This window comes from Aythya fuligula, chromosome 5 (genome assembly GCF_009819795.1).
Source record: "Aythya fuligula isolate bAytFul2 chromosome 5, bAytFul2.pri, whole genome shotgun sequence".
Lineage (NCBI taxonomy): Eukaryota > Metazoa > Chordata > Aves > Anseriformes > Anatidae > Aythya > Aythya fuligula.
The window spans coordinates 25,397,967-25,417,817 of record NC_045563.1 but is presented as its reverse complement, the minus strand read 5'-3'; the positions used below and the strand labels follow the sequence as shown (position 1 = coordinate 25,417,817).

At 42.7% G+C, this 19,851-nt stretch overlaps 3 protein-coding genes across 3 annotated transcripts in view; 1 reads left to right on the top strand and 2 right to left on the bottom strand.

Annotated features, from left to right (window-relative positions):
- Positions 1-840, bottom strand: part of LIN52 (lin-52 DREAM MuvB core complex component) — a 40,419-nt gene extending 39,579 nt beyond the window's left edge. Inside the window, exons 1-4 of the mRNA XM_032188245.1 lie at positions 785-840; positions 637-711; positions 518-555; positions 104-170 (exon numbers count right to left, since the gene is read on the bottom strand). Of these exons, the coding sequence (XP_032044136.1) occupies positions 104-170; positions 518-555; positions 637-711; positions 785-803 (199 nt within the window). The 5' untranslated portion in view covers positions 804-840. The remainder of the gene's footprint in view (positions 1-103; positions 171-517; positions 556-636; positions 712-784) is intronic.
- A 191-nt stretch (positions 841-1,031) lies between these two features.
- ALDH6A1 (aldehyde dehydrogenase 6 family member A1) lies at positions 1,032-10,938 on the top strand. The gene is made up of 12 exons (XM_032187971.1): positions 1,032-1,097; positions 1,237-1,299; positions 2,284-2,358; positions 3,707-3,868; positions 4,456-4,534; positions 5,080-5,382; positions 6,022-6,143; positions 6,388-6,577; positions 7,289-7,470; positions 8,744-8,923; positions 9,054-9,152; positions 9,415-10,938. The coding sequence occupies exons 1-12, from the start codon at positions 1,032-1,034 to the stop codon at positions 9,517-9,519; spliced, it is 1,626 nt and encodes a 541-aa protein (XP_032043862.1). The 3' UTR covers positions 9,520-10,938.
- Positions 10,939-12,038: 1,100 nt separating this feature from the next.
- Positions 12,039-19,826, bottom strand: BBOF1 (basal body orientation factor 1). The gene is made up of 10 exons (XM_032187970.1): positions 19,797-19,826; positions 19,483-19,680; positions 18,559-18,624; positions 17,657-17,800; positions 16,644-16,724; positions 16,190-16,260; positions 15,645-15,789; positions 14,716-15,215; positions 13,821-13,925; positions 12,039-12,186 (listed from the first exon to the last, which is right to left on the bottom strand). Exons 1-10 carry the CDS (start codon positions 19,824-19,826, stop codon positions 12,120-12,122), a joined length of 1,407 nt encoding a protein of 468 aa, XP_032043861.1. The 3' UTR covers positions 12,039-12,119.
- Between the last annotated feature and the right edge of the window lie 25 nt (positions 19,827-19,851).

Here is a 19,851-nt window from a genome sequence, read left to right as displayed (position 1 = left end):
CCTCCGGAAGGGTTCAGAAGCAAGCCCTTCAACCCTTCTTTTTGGTAAGGACCGAATTCCCACCTGCTTTGACAACCCTACTCCCCCCAGCACCCATACTCACCCTTTAACATATCTATATCGTCGTTTTCCAGCTCAGCCATCCATTTGGGAGGAGAACTCGTAATAGGCTGGTTTGGAAGAGAAAAAGAAGAAGCAGAAAACAGACCGTGCTCAGACCAGGGCATCTTTGGGAACATACAAGAAAGTCTGACCTAGAAGTTAAGGCCAGTTTAACTGACAGGAAAGATGAGGGTTCCAGGAGCTCTGTGGGGATAGTTTAACGCTTAACCTTGTTTTCTACCTTCCCCTGGACGTTTTAGGGGTTAAAGCAGGGCAGTAACACCCACAAACCAAGGAGAGGACCCAGAGGAGACTTCCCTAAGGCTTAAAGCCCTTCCTTCCAAACCAGGCTCCAGAGGGGAGGCTCGGCCAGGAGGCGGGCAGCAGCAGAGGAGACCCGGAGCGGGCGGCTTACACTTTTGAAGGAGGCGGCGAACTCGGCGACTCCCGGCACTGCAAGACAGAGAGCGGCCGTCAGCGGGGCGGGCAGGGCTCCCCACAACCCCAAATCCTCCACAGCCCCCCAAAACTCACGCTGCTCGGGCCACAGGTCCGGGGAGGCCCGGTCCAGCTTCTCGAAGCTCAGCAGCGAGGCCTCCAGGTCGGCGCCTGCAAGAGACGGCGGTGAGGGGGGAGCGCTGAGGGGGAGCCCGCGCCCGCCACCCCCCGCCCCGCGCCTTACCGTCCGCGGCAGCCGCCATCTTGCCGCGTCACGTGAGCACAGCCAAGAGGGGAGTGAGGGGAGGGGAGGGGGGATAAAAATCCCGCCTTCGCCCCCGCGGCCAATCAGCGGCCCGGAGCGGGGGGCGGTGGAGGAGGAGGGGCGGGGAGAGGGCGTGGCCTCTGCCCGGCGGGCCAATGGGAGGGCAGGGGGCGGGGCCAGGGGGCGCCGCGGAGGGGTGGGGGGCGAGCAGGGACCCTCGGCCGGCATGGCGGCGGCGGCGGCGGCAGCAGCGCGGGGGGCTTGGGGCGGGCGGCGGCGCCTGGCGCTGGGGGTGAGGGGCCGGGACCGGGACCGGGACTGGGACCGCGGGGGCGGCTCCGGGAGCCTGAGGGGGCCTCGGGGTTGTGGGGGGGGAGCTGGGGAGGGGGTGCGGAGCTGGCCGTGACCGCGCCGTGTCTGTGTGTTGGCAGCTGCCGCGGAGAGCCGGGGCGCCGTGGGTCGCCTCAGCCGCCGCCTCCTCCTCGTCCGCTGTGGTGAGTGCCCGGGGGGGTGTGGGGCGTGGGGGGGGCTCCTGCTCCTTCCCAATAACCGAAATTGCAGGAATTGCGCTGCGAGGAGGTGTTGGGCTCGGGGCCTCGCCTGGCAGCCGGGTGCTGGGGTGCCCGAGCTCCCCTGCGGGGTTTGTGCTCTGCTCAGCGCAGCCCTGCCCGGCTCCTCCAGGCGCAGCCACCCCCGTAACCACCTGCAGTGGGATTTTCTTCCCACCCGCTGCCCTGCTGTTACCGCCCTGCTTATCCCTTACCAGCCTCGCTACAGCTCTCACCTCAGTCCCACTTTGTCAGCTTCTCGCAGCCCTTTTGCTTCCCGCTCATCCCCTTTCACTGCCAGCACTTGTCCAAGCCAGCCCCATTTACCTTCCGAATTCTTCCCCTGATCTCCCTTCATTACACCACGAATAGCATCCCAACCCTCTCATTCCCCCTCCCTTACCCCAAACCTTCCTTTTCCTCTCCCCTGCATGTGAGTTGGGAAGTCGTGCCCTCCCTCCGTGCTGCCTGCCAGGACGATCGCTGTGAACTCAGCACCCACAGGTTCCTTGCCCACAGCTGCAGAACCACAGGGGGGCAGGGAAAGGCCAACTTAGTGCCTGCAGCTATGAGGTTGAAAGATGAACCCGCTTAGTGGTTTGATGGGAAAGGAACGTAGTACAGTGTGTACCGGGTGGGTGGAATCCTCACAAAGTGAATTATTAACTGTTTTTTTTCTAAACATTTATGAATTGCAGTTTTTTAATTTTCTTAGTAACATAGTGTTTAAATAGATCGAAACAGCTCTGAACATAAGTAGCAATGTACTTTTTCTGTACTGGTTTTTGAAAGAACTTTAGCCATTTTGCTTGAAAGTGGGGGAAAAATGAGGCTTAATGGTAAGTGAAGACCTACATGTAAGGAGACACATTGGCACGTGGGCACCTTGAGACAAAGATCACTCACTGGCCTGCGTTTTGTCCTCCACAGCCAACAACCAAACTGTTCATCGATGGGAAGTTTGTTGAATCCAAAACTACAGAATGGATCGATATCCACAACCCAGTGAGTGAAGCAGCCGCTGCTTATATACTAACGATCGCTGTGCAGCAAGGGTCTGTGCTTCCATTGAATCGTCTGGCGAAAGGGGAAAGTATATGTCTGTCTTGAGAAAGCTTAGTCTTGGAGCTTAAGATGGATTTAGCACCGTGTAATTGCTTCTCAGTTTCCTCTTCGCATGAAATGTCAGTCTTAGGAAAGTGATGACCTTCTTTATCTCCCCTGTGTAGTAAAACCCTGATCTCTGAAGAGGAAGCTTAAACCCTGCTTACTGTATTTTGCTCATGGAAAGGCTCTGTGATTAGTATGTCAGAACTTCAGGCGGCTTCCTTTCACCCCGTATGTGTGCAACCTGATACGGTTTGATGCCAGCTGCATGTAAAGTCCTGATAGAGATCGATTTCACTCTCAGTCCTAGGTAAAAATCTTGGCAGCTGAAGCTTCTCTCCTTTGAGAAAATTTCCACCTCTGTGCCGTGATATTCACTGTGGATTTAGAGGCTGGATGCTGTGCAGTGCAAAATGAGCTTAGATGAGTAGCACTTGCACTTGCCTGAGTCCTGCACCAAAGGGCCCAGAATCCTGACCCTTGCAGTAAGCATTTGGACAGCAGTTTTTAAAACTTCTCCATAAAGACCTATTTTGATGTGCTTTGTGGAAGTGTTACGGGCAGCAAGCTGTGTTCCTGAAGCTCATTTGGTCACTGGGGCAACCAGTGTTCTTTTTTCCTAAGTAGTTTCTCTCTTAGTGACCTACCTGATGGTTTTGTCATGTCAAAGCAGACTTAATTTTTAAGTGTGCATGAGAAGGAGGTCAAACCAACAAAGACAAGCCTTAAAAGCTAAAATACTATAGCACTAAGGTTACTCATAAAGATCTTTTTTTCAGCCTAGTGACCTAGGTAAACTAAGATCAGTGTCAATTGCACAATCACGTGCTGCTCTTTGCAAAGCAACCTTGCTTTGTTTAATGCGCAAGAGCAAATGAGCCAAGACGATACAGAGGGAAAAGACTGTAGGCCACAGAAACCTATCCTATGCTCTCTAAAAGCTGAAAAATATATCAGACAAGTCAATTCAACTCCAACTTGGAAGCCAGCACTGCATTTACAGCTTTCTGCATGTCTATTCTGAGATGTGAGAGGGCAGGTTTTCAGAATGAGGAGATACATAGAATTCCTGTTGTAGCCCAGGCCTTTTGCCTGTTCCAGGGAAGGAATCTTTCTCCTTCCCCCTGAGAAGTATATCTCCTTTTAGAATAAGGATATTAAGCATGTGGTGTAAGGTACTGTTGAATGGTTGTCAGGCACAGCTGGAAAAAGTGGAGTTTTGATGCAATTTGTTCTTTTCCATCAGGCCACCAACGAGGTGGTTGCTCGCGTACCGAAAGCTACACCCAGTGAGATGGAGGCAGCTGTGGCTTCTTGCAAAAAGGCTTTTTGGAACTGGTCAGAAACATCTGTCTTGAGTCGCCAGCAAATCTTCCTGCGTTACCAACAGCTCATCAAAGACAATCTGGTGAGATACTACATCTGTGTGTGATGACTTGCTGAATGCCTTGTAGCTGACTTGGTGAATGAAACTGAGAGACTCAGGCTTTAACTGAATTCTTGATGAGGTCTTGCTACCATAATTGAGCTGACAGAGTCACCCTCATTTAGAGGTGAGGCAAAGCACTTTCCAGGCAGATGTGGGCACAGAAGCAGTGCTTCTTCAGGAGTATTATTCTGCATTTGTTCCTTTTACCAAAAAAACACAGGAGGGACTTTCAGCCTGGATGGAGAATGTGCCAGTTGACAAAGACAAGTGGGAAAAGGATGTTCAAATGTTTTTGGATTCCACAGATTTTTGTGTCCTTGTTGTAACATGTGAAAGCAATAGAGTATAAGTCAACCTACAGTTGTTTTTTGTTCTTGTTGTTTTTAACTATCGCCTGTGCAACTTAATGGCTTATTGTCCACAAAGAGCAAATCAGCCCATGCAGGCTTTCCCAGGGTCTACTCAGACTGTTCAGCTGATGTTCAGCACTCTGTAAACTTAACCCTGCACTCTATGTCATGTCAGGCTCTCCAGTAACACTCGTAAACTTTTTTTTCCATTTTCAGAAAGAAATTTCAAAACTCATCACCTTTGAGCAAGGGAAGACCCTGGCTGATGCTGAGGGAGATGTGTTCCGAGGCCTCCGTAAGCTGCTGGCTCCTCCTGTTACAAAAGGGGCTTTCAGATCCCTTAGGAAGGGAGGAGGTCTCCTGAGCAACTGTTTGCTCCAGGTGTCTGTACATGTAGCGCCCTTCATAGCCTCCTTCTGAAAGAAAAAGGGCAACTGTAACTCTTAACCTGAAATGTTCCCTTAGATGGAACTTCCTTAAATCACTTCCAATTTTTAGATCCTTCCTTTTCCTGGGAGTGAATACAAATTGCTGTAAAGGGATTGTTCTCAAATGGCTACAACTGAATCACAGTGGGTACACTAAAACCACATCTGTATTTTGACTGGGGCTGTTGTGTCTGTGCTCCTATCACAGTGGCATATAATGTACTCAGGAGAGAATCCATTCACAATGAGCTCACAGTACTTGGCAGAGCAAAGGGATTTTCTGGAGCACAATGAGTTTTAAGTTGTGGGAAAAGGCTGGAAGGAAGACTTGGGTCAAGGCAGTGGTGAGAAGGGAGTTTGGGGACTGACCATTAACAGATCACCCTGTGGCATATTGCCCTTTCTGCTGCAGAGGTGGTGGAACATGCTTGCAGTGTGACATCCCTCATACTGGGAGAGACAATGCCCTCCATCACTAAAGACATGGACACTTACACCTACCGTCTGCCTCTGGGTGTGTGCGCTGGCATTGCACCGTTCAATTTCCCAGCCATGATTCCTCTGTGGATGTTCCCCATGGCTATGGTTTGTGGGAACACGTTCTTGATGAAACCATCGGAGCGTGTACCAGGAGCACTCATGTTCCTTGCCAAGCTGTTTCAGGATGCCGGCGCCCCAGACGGGACCCTGAATATCATCCATGGACAGCATGAAGGTAATAATAGCCTGCCTGGGAGATGGCTGGAGTATGCAAGTGTTGTGGTGTATGTTTAGTGGAGGTACTAAAACAAGTTGGAGTGTCTGATCCTACTGCTGATAGATAGGTTTGTAAAGATGCCTCAAAACTCTTGATGGAAGGGAAATGGGGTGACAGGGAGATCCTCTAGCATGTTGCGTCAAATATTTTGGGAGATACGGTAGCAAGAATTTTGGGAGCTAGTGTCTGAATTTTCAAGGTATGCAAGTGTTCAAATTCTCTTTAGCTACCTAAGCGTCAACTGAAATAAGCCGATAAATCATCTTGGTGTTTACCAAGGAAGACTAAACAAAAATTAAATGCCTCGCTGACTATGCAGTGGCCACCAGTATTTTAGTTCCTAAACAGATTATCTTTTATCAATTTTTTTTTATCAATTAAATTCACAACCCAAGGATACAAATAACCAATGGTAACTCTGTTTCAACATCACTTGGGCACCTTGGGAAAGGCCACCATGAGCACTGAAATGTGACTCAAATGTAGGAAACAGAGGCAAGAATTCTGGTAAGATGCATAGACTTAGCAATGTGGGGATGGGGACAGAGGGAAATGTTTGTGCACCACGATATGTAATATATTATTTTCTATTTAAAGCTGTGAATTTCATTTGTGACCATCCGGATATCAGAGCAATCAGCTTTGTGGGATCTAATCAGGCTGGCGAGTACATCTATGAGAGAGGATCCCGGAATGGCAAGAGAGTCCAGGCTAACATGGTAATGCCACCGAACGGAGCATACGGCAGCACACAGACTGCCTCTGTCTATGCGTGTTGAAACAGCACACACCTGTCAGCAGCAGAAGCTGACTTTGTTGCTGATAGTTAAGTGTGGAGGCTGCACTTCTCGCCAGCCTGCTGGTAGCCATCAGAGCTACTATATCAAGATACTGCCAGAGAGCTAGAAAAGAAGTGGGCAGGGGTGGTTAATGATGGGAGACCTTATGTGTGTTATATTTCAGGGGGCAAAGAACCATGGTGTGGTGATGCCTGATGCCAATAAAGAGAACACCTTGAACCAGCTGGTTGGAGCTGCTTTTGGAGCAGCTGGCCAACGCTGCATGGCCCTGTCTACAGCAATTCTAGTGGGAGAAGCACAGAAATGGCTGCCAGAGCTGGTGGAAAGAGCCAAAAATCTACGCGTAAATGCAGGTACAGGCTCAGATAATGTCTTATTAGGTACTTCACTTCTGTACAGCTGTGGCTTTTTAGGTTGGTGTATCTGCCATGCTGTGGTGTATCTATCCCTTGAAGCTGCTAGCTCCATCAGTTTGATCTGTAGTTATGGGAGCTAGCACATTATCTGGAGTGGGACAAAGCCCTAGACTTGGAGTTAGGAATCTGTAGGAAAGCTTGACAATATAACTGTGATGCACAGTTTATAGGATTGGCTTTGTTTTAACTGGAACTTTGAGCTTATGTCGTATGTAGAACACAAACCTACCATTTATATGACAGTCTTAGAGATCCTTCCAATTTGTAGTAAGCATGCAATAAGAGCTAAAAATGGAAACAAGCACTTTAGAAAAACTAGTTGTTAATTCTAGAATAATTATCCTGACTTTCATTTATTTTCAATAAAGCCATGCAAAGAGGAAAACTTTCCTTTCTAAGAAGGATCTGTTTTTGAATTTTAGCATTCTGGTGATCTAAAAGTATGCTTATACCTTCTCTTCTTTCTTGATTATGATTACAAGTTGCAGACTACTACCTCAGTTCATTAACACCTCAAATCTTTGTTCTGTTTCTCAGAAACATCAGATATCTCTTTTTTTTTTTCTGCCAGTGGAGTTACCTCCATCATACCTATAAAGAGGAAGCTGTAAGAATTAATTTATTTTTTTTGTCTCTGCCTCTTTACAGGAGACCAGCCTGGAGCAGATCTAGGGCCTCTAATCAGTCCCCAGGCTAAGGAACGTGTTTGCCATCTGATTGAGAAAGGAGTAAAAGAAGGTGCAAGCCTTCTTCTGGATGGACGTAATATCAAAGTGAAGGGCTATGAAAATGGCAATTTTGTTGGACCAACAATCCTTGCCAATGTCAAGGTAATATAACCAACACTTGATGCTGTATACTGCAGGGTCACTTGACAAATGGGTTAGCCAAAATCAATCAAGAATCACCAAGCAGAAGTCTCATAAATAGCTCAGCCTTCCTTTGCACAGTCCCAGTGAAGTGCTGATTGTAATGCTGTTGTGGAGGTGATGAAAGAATCCAGGGGAGCAGAACAAACTGAATAGAGTTGATAATCTTAACTTTATGGGAATGCAGCCAATTAAAAGAATATATGGGCAGTTCGTACTCTGTCAAACTAAATATCCATCGAGCACAGTGTACTTTCTGTAGTAATGGCCAGCAGCAGATGTCTAAAAAGAGCGTGACTAACAGCCAAACATAATTTTCCTTTTTCCATTACACATTCCTGCAATTTGCAATGTAGGGACTTGTAGAAACAGAAGTTAAATATTTGTGGAAGTCTTTGCAAGAGTAATTATGGGACAAGGTACAAAAGCTCTTTGAATAATTGAATATATTCACAGTTTTACTGAAACAGCCTCTCAATATAGTGCATGGTGTGCAACAGATGGATGCTACTGGGGGGAATATTAATTTTGGTCCTTTTGGTGAGTGATTACATGATAATGCCCTGATCTTGATAGTTCTTCTGTTGTACTTTTTATTAGGTTTTTATGGATTAAGTGCTATCATATATTTCAGGCTCTTAATCTATCTCCTAATTTAATTTAATTGTTTTCATTAAGCATCTTAAAATAATTCACTTTCCTTTGATGCATTGTAAATATTTAGGTATTCAATAGTAAAAGTTTCACTGAGATTTTTTGATTTGTACTTTTTTATACACTAATAAGGTTATCAGTAGCCACAGAAAACTCATCAGATGAATGTTTTGTAGTTTGTTGTGTTAGTTATTAATGATTAAAGTACTCTAACTGGTGCTTTTGTATTTGTCAAATACTGCTAATTATGAGACACAAATCCTGGGCACTGACTTATAGAGGAGTAAACTATCCTGAATTAATCCTGGCTTTAATCAGCCTTGATCAAAGGCCTAACTTAGATCAGGCAGGCAGTAGAAGCAGAAAGCATTTTGGCAATTACAAATGGTGCCCTCTATAGTGGACTACATAGATAGCAGGGCAGGGGAAATGGTGGAATGGCAGGCAGGACTGAAGGATGGATGTCCTGCAGCAATGCAGTGTGATGGGTGTTCCTAGGAGTATCCTGAGGATGAGCAGCATGTGTGTTTACTATATGCTGTTTCCTACAGTCTGCTTTTTCTGCTGTTTGTCTTGGCAGCCAAACATGACTTGCTACAAGGAGGAAATCTTTGGGCCTGTCTTGGTGGTTCTGGAAGCAGACACTTTGGATGATGCAATTAAGATGGTGAACAATAACCCCTATGGAAACGGAACTGCAATCTTCACCACCAATGGAGCCACAGCTCGGAAATATTCTCACTTAGTAGATGTGGGGCAGGTATGTTCAAGCTAGATTTGTTCCTACAGTTGTTGTTTACACCATCAGCCATCCAGCTGTAGTGACTAATCACCGACTCTCTGCTACTTCTTTATCGTGTGATTAATATGGCTGTTTTCCTTTGCTTTAGGTGGGAGTCAATGTTCCAATCCCAGTACCTCTGCCCATGTTCTCTTTCACTGGTTCTCGTGCTTCTTTCAGAGGAGACACTAATTTCTATGGCAAACAGGTAACTTGCGGATTCAGAGTACTCTCTTGATTTGTGATAAATCAGGTTAGAAATGGCAGTGGGGAGATGGTCAATCAAGTTTTCTCACAGGACCAGAGTCTTTAAGGAGCTGTTGAAAGGAACAGACTGACAGGAATTGTTCCTACAGAGGAAAACTCAAACCTTTGCAGACAGAGCAAAAACTGCTTGATAGATCTGTGGTGCAGATCTGAAGAATTCCTAAGGCCAAACATCTGACCCATGTGTCTCTCCTTTCTCCCAGGGAGTGCAGTTCTACACACAGCTGAAAACAATCATTTCTCAATGGAAAGAGGAAGATGCCACTGTTACCAAGCCTGCTGTGGTTATGCCAACTATGGGGAACTAAATCAGCCTTCACAGATGCTGACCTTGGTTCCCTTCTCCTTCCATGTTGCACTTTCCAGTTTTGTTCTGACTGTCATCATTTCCTTGGGAAACAGAAAGCTCCATTTTTTATGGGCCTTTTTTTTCTGTCTAGATCAGGCAGGCTCATGTAATGCACAGTCTGAGTTTTCTGTTGCTGTCAGTGTTTTTTGGCTAGCTGAACACAACTTTTTTTTTTTTTTTTTCAATAACCTGTCAGAGGAAAAAAATCTAATTGAAAGGGAAGACAGATGGGCCTTAACTTGTGTTTCTTTCCAGACCCTCTGAACTTGAACACTACTCTGCTTTCCACTGCAACGTCTTTAGCCTTAGTGACTCAATACTGGCTACATCTTGTAGCAGTTTTCTTTACCACTTTCTTACATGTTAAGATTTTAAGCTAACCTTACTCAGATGAGTACTCAGTTTGAGTGACATAACTGGGACATCTTGGATGTCTCATAGAAATGACTTCTACGTACAACGAAGACAGCAAGTTTGGGAGTTGAAAACGTCAGTCTTTCATCTGTCGAGCAGTTCCCAAAACACTTCAGAAATGGCTTGCTAAGCATTTTTCAGAAAAGCATCTTTGCTTGCTTGTCTGAGGATGAAAGAAATTCTTGTATGGTACAGTGACCTTCACTGTGCCTCTGACAGCTTGAAAACTTCTGTTCCTGTTGTGCGTGCAGACTGTATTCTCCAGCTTGCTGTCAATTTCATTATACCTAGAAGTTGGTTGGTGCCTTTTTACTGTGCTAACAGAAATGTGCCTACAGGTCCTGTAAGATAATGAAACTGTGGAAGCAGAAACGTGTTTGTATGTCTTGCATCACAGGATCATGTGAGTCTGGGTGGTAAGAAAAGTAGACAGGTCAGTAGGAAGGGAGAACATGTTTTAATCACAAAACAGCCAGGCCTGTTTTGTTTCTTTTCCTGACTATCGCTATATTTCTTGTGGTGATTGACTGACACCTTGCGACATTTGCTCAAACACACTAATGTTCCCTAGGGACTGCAGGTCCCATGACAAGAGAAGGGTACATCTTGGGATACCCTGTTCTTAAGAATATGTGCATTTAGAGCTGGAGAGCCTCTACTTTTATTCTTGCATCCTGGAAGATGATGCAGCCATGAGGGATCTGCAGGGAACTCATTCAAGTACTCATGAAAAAATAGTATTATTCTAATGATTGTAATCATTACTTGTTCTAATTAAACAACCTGAATGTGAAGACTTTGTATCCTGCCTTCTGACAAAGATTCCTTGTAAGTGACGGTTATGTATTTAGTGGATCCACAGCAGTTACTCTTATGTTTGTATCTTACTTTTTCTTCTGCTATACTCTAGAGGGAAATTCTCACCTTGCAATTTGATTGTGAATTAAAAAAATTTGCTAATACATTTCTGGAGAAAATGACTGTTCCTTGGTAAGATATTCTGTAGGTGTTACATTGACTTTGTTCCCCTTCACAGAGGCTGGTCTGTGTTTCCTGTAATCAGTGTACACATCTTCCTTTTTACTGTATCTCAAGGACTTCTGCACCAGTATCTTCATACAGCATTTCAAGGAATGCCTTGTTTCTATTTCCCACATACTTGATCACAAAAGCTCTCAAACTTCATATACACAACTCTAATCCTAACTGAAGAAGTATCTCAATCAAATTACAGCAACACCTACACAGAGTTCTAACCACTTCAGTGCTGTATATAGGGTCATCCTAGCACCTGGCTTCGGAAAGAATAAGATCTTTATTTTAAGGAGGAGGAAAATCGGTGTATTTCAGATGAATTTTAAGTTTGTAGTCAAAGCAGCAGCTTTAACAGATGGAGGATTCAGAATTGCAGCTTTGTTCACAAGGTAACTTCCAAAATGAATAGTGCAGATGAGTCAGTAATTGCTGTGGATATTGTTCACGTGAAGTGTACGGCTGCCTTACTCTGTTAACATCTGAATACGTGGAAGGATTGCTGTAGATGACTCTGATAATTCAGCTTGCTGTGTAACAAATACTAGATTGGAAGAAACATTTTCTGTGCTGCAAAGGTAAAATATTTAAGGTAAATCACCATTAACACACGGGCATCCTTTCATACACCAGGGAAAGGAATATTAAATAATAGCCTCTAATATTGTCTATAGCCATTCACTTTCAAATCACCTTCATTCTTCTTCCTAATCAGCATTGCTATTCTGACTTTTCTGTTGCCTTACTAAAATACACTATCTCCTTTAAAAATTCTAAAATCCTTCTAAACTTCTATGACAACCTCAAGCTTACCTGCTGCCTGAAGAATTGGAGGAGTATCCCTGCACTTTCCCCACACCTGTGTTCTAGAAATTTGTAGGGGCCTTTCACTTGTGTGCAAATATCTTTTCTGATTATCTGCATTTCCAACAGCATTTTTAAATCAGATTATTTTAAATGTACTAGAAATATAACTTGTATCTGCCTTTCAGTTAATGAAAGGCCTTTTTAGATCAAGCTGCAGATGCTCACTGATGATGTACCTGCTTCATCTCACTGCTGGTACAGCTTTCTACTGACAAGTTGTTAAAGAGTACAGCATAATTTAGCATCTTACCCAACTTCGCTTTCTTCTTTAGCATCAGCTGGAGCTGAAGTAGCCAGAACTCTGCTGTACTTCCTGTAAGGAAGAAACGAATAAAGTTATCCTCATCTAAAGGTGGTATGCTCAGCCAGGTTTCTAATCCCACATCAAACTCCTGATGTTTCTTACAATAAACAGCAAGCAAGAAGTGCCAGAACACTCGAGCTATTGCAGTACACTCTCTGAAATCAGCACTACGAATTGAATGCGAGTTCAGTTCACTACTGAATTTTGTATTTATGGAAAAATCATTACAACTAAAAGTAAACAAGGAGCACTCAAGCAGAAATTGCATAGGCAGAGGTCAGTGCTGCTGTGTGCTGTTTCTGCCCTTTAGTTCACCGCTACCTTTACAAATACAGGGGTGAGTATTGCTTCATTTTAAGCAGAGGTCTAAATAATCCTTTCTACCACTGTGAAGACTATCAAAGACTGACCAAAATATTAGGCCGTTTCCTTCCTGATTCCCAGTGGCCTGATTTATTCTTCTAATAGATATATCAGAACTGTGTGTAATTATTTTTTAGGGTAAGAAAGGCTGTCAGCACATGTAGACAAATTATTGGTAAATAAATAGCATTTTATGTTTCCATACAACAGGAAGTAACGTGGAAGAAAACTTCTAGCCTCCTATCCTAGAATATTACTCAATAATATCTCACTTAGAATGCACACACAAAATAGATTTTATAATAGAAATCTTTGAAATTAACAACAAAACAATAATTTTTATCACAAATCAAAATTAAGTATTTGTATCCCATTCCTTAAGCGTATCTACCATACAGCTTTATGTGTATTTTTGTATGTTGGCAAATACTGATAAGAGGAGTTAAATTGGGACCATAAAAGCTAACAGATTAATCATTTAATTATGCATTTCTTATTCTTGCTGTAATAACTTTAACCAAATTTGTTACACTCTATTAACATAATAAAGTTTAAATTCAATTTAAACAAAAGATTTTTAAAAATAACAGAGAAGATGATATTCCACCCCGTTTAGCTCCCAAACTACATAAAAAACTGTAGCAGTTTAGACTTCTCTGTGGGCACTCATGCATTCCATCAAAAATTCTGTTAACAGTGTATAATGTATTTAATGCAGTTTGACTTCTGAATTTCCAGTGTAAACCCTATTTTAGACATCTTTCATATCATGCTCCCAGGTTTCTTATGCTGACTGCAACCAGCATATGGTAAGTACCCTTTCAATAACCTGGCTGTGGATATTTGTATTTTGTAATACTGGCTAGATTGCTTTATGGTTTTCTTATTAAAACAAAATATATAGAGGGAGTGGTACTGTCACAACATGCATTATCTACTTGTCTGATAAAAATGGATAGGATTTCATTAATAACTGAACAAAATTAATCCCACTGCACTGAGCAAAAATAATTCTGTCTTCCTCGGTACTATCAAAAGTTTATTTCCACTTCCTTTTCTTTTGATACTACACACAAAGAACTAGCAATATAGTCTGGTGCCTGTTGAAATTTGTATATATCACCTTTTTTGTAAGGCTACAGTATCTCACACCAAGCCACACAGCTAGACTCTTATGCTAGACGCAGAGTCTCCGGGAATCCCCTACTCTGGAGTTTGTCAGCCAAGCTTTAGTAACAGGGAAAGCTCTGCATTCCCCTACTGAAGAAACAGAGTATTACCATGGATTTCTGCCATTCATTTTGGCAAAAAGTAATCTCAGAACATGTTCTTTTTGTTCCCATGTCAACTCACTGATATCCACTTTTTCAAACTGTACTTTTTCCCTGAAAAACACAGAAAAGATCAATGCATTAGGAGAAAAGGCATCTCTCTCTTGGATTCTCTATGTGTAAAAAGGGCTTTAAACTCTTATTTCTGCATTGCTCTTGTTCAGCTATTCATAGCATGTAAATTCAGAAAATAAATCAGTACTGTCTTTCCAACTTCTAAACATATGGGTCTCTAAACTAGACATAAACATATTCATTTCAAGCACATTTCCCTTTCCTTGCTTCTTTCACTGTTCAAACATAAGAAGCTAAATATATATCAAACTAATTTTTATTCTCATAATTTTTTATTCTGGCATATGGAAGAACAGTTGAACAAAGACTATTTGCCATCCACTGGTTGCTTCTGTTAAAATGATCAGCAGCATAGTAAAGAGCTCCTAAAATGTTAATTGTAATTTTTAGACTCCAATGTTTTTAGGTCATGGGAGTGAATGAAAAGCAAAAGAGCAATGCCAGAAGAACAATGCCTACACAACCTCCAAAAAACAGAGATGCTACAATAATTATAAAAAAAGAAACTGCAGAAATGCATCTATACTGGAAATTCTGCAAGTAATTCCATAGCACATGGCAGAATATGAGAAGTACTCATATAAATAATGATCAAAGAGTGAGATTAGGTGCCCACAGAGTCCTTACTAATTGACCTCATACAGTTATTCTCACTACAGCAGTCTCCACAAACACTCCAAATCTAGACAATATCATCACACAGGTCTCTTTTTTTTTTAAGGTGTGCTGGGATGATAGAGATTGTTGGTTTTTTTTTGTGTTAAAATACCCATAGCATTTCTCTGCTTCCTCTAGGTCTCTATACACACAGTTTGTGCTGTTTATGTTGCCTTTGAATGTCTTGATTTTGGGAAATTCTTCAGTCCCTGCACATGCCTCCATCATTTTCCTGTAATAGGCAGCCCGTGCCTTTTCATAATATTGCTTTCTACTCGCTCTGATCTCCTGCTTCACGTGTTCCAGAGCATCTAGAAAGAACCTTTCCACCTCAGTCCTCTCATTTAAAATATTCCGGGCTAGTTTCTTCACTCGATTCATCTCCTGGTCCTTCATTTCTAGTAATTGCTGCAGTTTCTTGATCTCCACCATGCTTGCCTGGTTTTCTATCAGTGCTTGATGCTGTGTTTTTTGAGTCTTTGTCTCAAATTCTCTGGTCATGTGAGATACGGCCATCTCCAGTTTTTCCACTTTACACTGCAGATCTCTAATCTGTGCTTTCTGGTGGTTGATCTGTAGGATCTTTTTTCGAATCAAACCCTCGCTGGTTTCCTAAAAGGGTAAGATGAAATTTTTTGGGCTTTTGTTTCACTCACACCAAATCTGGAGGTTTCCTTTTTCCCCAGCACTGACGATGTAGTAAAACATGCTGGCACCATCACACCAAAGAGAGAATACTTCTCTGGGGTCAGTTGTTTGTTTTTTTTTTTTTTACAGGAGAAGCCAGATAAAGAAGGCTTGGCATGTAGTATATACTACATAGAGACCTATTCTCAGTGGGCTATCATAGGAAATCCTTCCTTATTTCTCCTCCATAATTAAGAGAGAATAAGAGCTTTCTTCAGACAACTCTGAAACTCAATAGCTGCAGAGAGATCTGACTAGGGAAAAATTAGTCTCACTACACTTACATCTATTCCCAGAACTTCAGGGACCCCTTCCTGGGGGGAAATGAAACAGAATTAAAACCAGAGCAGAAACCTTCTCCAGTAACAGAAGAGTTTTGTCCTCCTCTAACTTCAGTTTTGTTTTCTGCAATTCCATCTTCTCTTTCAGATTATCTGAGAAAGCACCTTGAAGACGAATATTCTCCTTAAACACCTCTCTCCCCATGCTGTTCAGCTGCCTGGACAAAGGGAAATAAAATCCAAGAGCTTTAATCACAACCTTTAGTGTTTTTTACATGAAAATCAATATTTCAGTGCCCTAATTTCAGAGTTAAGCTGTAAAATTCTCATGGGTCTGTACAAAGTTTTCCTAGCTTTATCTTTAGTCCTACATTTGGACTGTGAGAATGAGAAAAAAGCAGTGTGATTGTGATTATTACCTCCAGATCTCCCCTAGAACCAGCAAGAGTTCTACAGTTTAAGTGCTGCCATCATCTTGACATTTAAAATAGGGCAAACAGTTTAGATTGTAACTGATTTTGCCTTTCAAAGGTCACAGAGTAAGATGGGCAACTAGTTCTTTAAAACACACCACTAAAATGGATTAGTAAAATAGAAAACATGAAAAGTGTTTCTTACAAAACAGCCTCACGCTGGGCAGTCTCTGTCATCATCACTAGCTTCTTCTCAGTATCTTCTTCCAGTCTTTTCTGAAAGGGAGAAAAGCCTGTTTAAATTTTGTACGAGAACTGTGGTACTGAAGTTAAAACCTGATACAGTGTAAATTCTAAAATCATCTCCAGTTTCCAGCTCATGCTACTTCTTGCTAAGAAAAGAATAAATTGAATGAACTCCCAAGGGTACTGATGTTCCTGACAGAAGTGGAGAATAAGGCCTGTCTGGGATCCTGACATCCCATGTCCTTCCTTAAAAAGCTTCACCTATCCTCCAACCAGTCATCATACTTTTGTTGACGTAGGAATCTGTAAAATGCTGAGTAAAGAACTGTTAGAACTATAGAAGACAGAGTAGTCAGTGGGAGAAACCATTTTTTTTTCTAATAAAAGTTTAATTGCCTGTTGTCAGCCTTTACCTTCTCTTCAAGGAACCTCTTCTCCAGTCTCACAATTGCTTCCTGATGTCTCCTGTCTGAGATCTTCATACTCTTTTTTAACTGTGATAAAAAATTAAGTCTCTGTAATAATGGAAATTAATTTAAGCCTTACAACTTAGTGTGGATGCAATTCTTCAAGAAGGTACTTGGTAGTCTTTCCTGGCACTACTCAATCTTCATCAAATCTTCACACAATCTCTAAAATTCACTTAATCTAACTTTTATTGCTGTTTTGCTTCCTCTTCAAAGCTCACCTTTGCCTGTATTTTCACATCACTGACAGTCATTCACACACGCTCCATCGCTCTGTTTAATGCTCAGTTTTAGAAATCTACTTTACTTTGTCTATTCATTCAGTCATTAAGCTCATTCAAAATCCAACACCTCAAGCATTATTTGAAAAATGCATGACTAAGTGTAGTTAGTGTCTTAGCTTAAAAGCAGATATATATTAATAATCTAAATGCTATTGAGCAAGCATTTGTTTTATTTTCAAGACACTTATTGTAGTTGAAAAAAAAATAAATCAGGCAAGCTGAATCAGTGAGACACTTAAGTTGCTTGAGGCACCTTTTTCATGCCATCAGCCAGCTGAGATGCTTGTTATCACAGCTGAAACATTTTACAGTTAATACCACTACTTAAAAAGCATATTATAGATCCAAAGTGTATACTAAATCCTCTAGTCCATCCATGTTGGTATGATTCTATGTAAATTTTGTTTAAAATAAATAAAAATGTAAAAACAAACCTGTAGCATTCACCCATTATAGAAGCGAGTTCTGGCTATGGACATTGCATTTTATAAACCTTGTGCTGTTGCTCAGTCTATGTAAACTGTGCTTAAAGGAAAAAACAAAACAAAACAAACAAAAAAACACAATAGGTCAACCATGTCTTTTCTCATCCACTCCCAAACTCTGTGTTGCCATGCAGACAGAAAGGTTGCTTTTTTATTAAGTATTGCAAACCTGCATTTATGACAAACTTACATCTTCCAGTTCTTTCTCCATAGCTGCTTTCTCCCTGCGAAATTCCTTTATTAATTTCAGTTCTGATTGAATTTGGCCAATTTCTCCAACTTTTTCATGAAATTTCTCTTCCAGTTCTTTTATTTGTTGGGCATAATAGTCTGTCTGCAAATCAGAAATAATCAATAAGAAATAAGCAAAATGAGGGAAGTCAATCACTAAATATTATCACATAAAACACAGCACACAGGACTGAATGTCTGAAATTACACTGAGCTGCAGTTTTAAAAACCACAAGGAATTCAGCATTAGAAGAAATGCTGCTAACTCAACAAAAGCTACCCTCCTGTGAAATAAAAAGCCTAGAAATGAATGGTTACTTTAAAGCAACATCAATAACATTGTTTATATCCTTTTTTGCTCTTTATAATCTATGGATGGGAAGCAGTTCCTTGTGGAGCCTTCTTCATGGGGCATACTGGCTTAAAGTGGATATAAGCACAGTTCTGTTACTTATTTAAACCAGATTAACAAATAATAATTTTCTTTGTTCTTTTTAAGATTTGTTTTGGTTCAATAGCAATGAATGAAGGATAACTATAAAAGAATTCAAATTAGTTATTGGTTAGCTGAGTAAAAATTAAGCGTTTTTGCTGTGTCTCTGGCCTCACCATTACCCAGCTGGTTCCTATTACTATTTCAGATGCTATAAAATATTCCTCCTATTATCTGAAATAATACTAGAGAGTCATGGGATAACTGCCACGTCAGCACTGTTTTTTCAAGTTCTTTTTTCATGCAAGATTCTTGTACCAAAACCTGTAACAGTTTGTTGCCCTAGCTTGTTCCTCACACTAAAATCAAAACTACCATTCAGCCTGCCCAGAGGATCCCACTGTTCTGAGGACAAAAAGCTCATTCACCAGTTTCTTGTTCTCTTCTTGTGCTTGTTGTTTCAAATGAACCAGCTCCTTCTTCAGTTTCTCGATCTGCGAAAACAGAAATTAAGAAACAATAAGTGGGGGAATGGCGGGGGAGAGAGAATAGCAACCTAGTTGTATTCTTCTCTTTAAACTTAAATTATGAGAAGATGCCAGAAAGACAAGAACTGCAGAGAAGGGCCACTCACTTGCAGTGTTTGGGCCAATTAAACCACCTTTAAAACTGGGGAGTGAAACAACCACTTGTGATTTGTGTTAAGCATGGGAGATAATGCAAGCCTAAACTGTAAAAACACCTGAAGGGATCCGCAAGTCTAATAAAGAATTAAAACTATCCGGACAGAGGGTTTTCTTCCTTATCATTTTGGATGGCGGTGCAGTATTAAGAGAAGCTGTTTGGAAAAGGGGAAAAAAGATATACAGATAGTATCAAGCAACTGGAAAAGGGATTGAATAAGGGCTTCCATGATGGATGCAGGAAGAATGAAAACCACGGACTGTGAGCAAGAATATTGTCTCCTGTCATTGAATATCACCAGTGTCCTGGGGATCAGAGATTTGTGTCTTCTTATTCAATAAACAGGGCATTTATTTCAGTTTGTTATTTTAACTGGAGGTTTGTTTGTTTGTTTGTTTTTGCTTGGTACTTGGCTTTATCAGACACAGGATTCAAGCGCAACAGCCTGCAATAGAGGCCACCGGTGTAGGGCTTATTTTTTCATTGCATTCCGAGCAGATTTGGGGTTTATTTCCTCTAAGCCCTTTCATTTTATTAAACGTTTTTGGGGCTTATTTCTTCTGAGCCCTCCTCCAGGAGGCTGAGGACGGCAGGATCCCGATCCCCTCAAGCCGCAGGAGGGCTGCAGCCTCTCCTCCCGGCCCGCCGAGGGGCTCGCCCTCCCGCACCTCCTGCGCCTTCTCCCGGCCCTGCCTGGCCAGGCCGCCCTGCACGGCCATCGCCTCCTTCTCCAGGCGCCGCTGCCGCCACAGCAGCTCCGCGTTGCTCCTGGCCAGCAGGCGGGACGCCGCGCGGTACTCAGCCCGGGACGCCTCAGCCGCCGCCAGCCGAACCTCCCACGGCAACGCCTCAGCGGCCGCCGCCACCTTCCCCTCCCGCCCCCCGGCCGCCACAGCAGCAGCAGCCGGGGAGCAGGAGGAGCCACCGCGGCGCTGCGGCGCCTGCCGCCCGGCCGCCATCTTAGCTCCTGCCCCGCGGGCACGTTGCCGCGGCAACCGTCCCGTGACGCCATATTCGCGTGACGGCGTGACGCGCGC

Excerpts from the sequence above, each read along its gene's own strand:
- BBOF1 (XM_032187970.1), bottom strand. The coding sequence starts at position 19,826 with ATGGCGTCACGGGACGGTTGCCGCGGCAAC. Across the intron at positions 19,681-19,796 it reads GGGACGGTTGCCGCGGCAAC|GTGGCGGCGGCCGCTGAGGC; the intron begins GTGCCCGCGGGG and ends CGGGAGGGGAAG. Across the intron at positions 17,801-18,558 it reads AAGAAGAGAACAAGAAACTG|ACAGACTATTATGCCCAACA; the intron begins GTGAATGAGCTT and ends TCTGATTTGCAG.
- ALDH6A1 (XM_032187971.1), top strand. The coding sequence starts at position 1,032 with ATGGCGGCGGCGGCGGCGGCAGCAGCGCGGGGGGCTTGGGGCGGGCGG. Across the intron at positions 2,359-3,706 it reads GGATCGATATCCACAACCCA|GCCACCAACGAGGTGGTTGC; the intron begins GTGAGTGAAGCA and ends CTTTTCCATCAG. Across the intron at positions 6,144-6,387 it reads AGAGAGTCCAGGCTAACATG|GGGGCAAAGAACCATGGTGT; the intron begins GTAATGCCACCG and ends GTTATATTTCAG.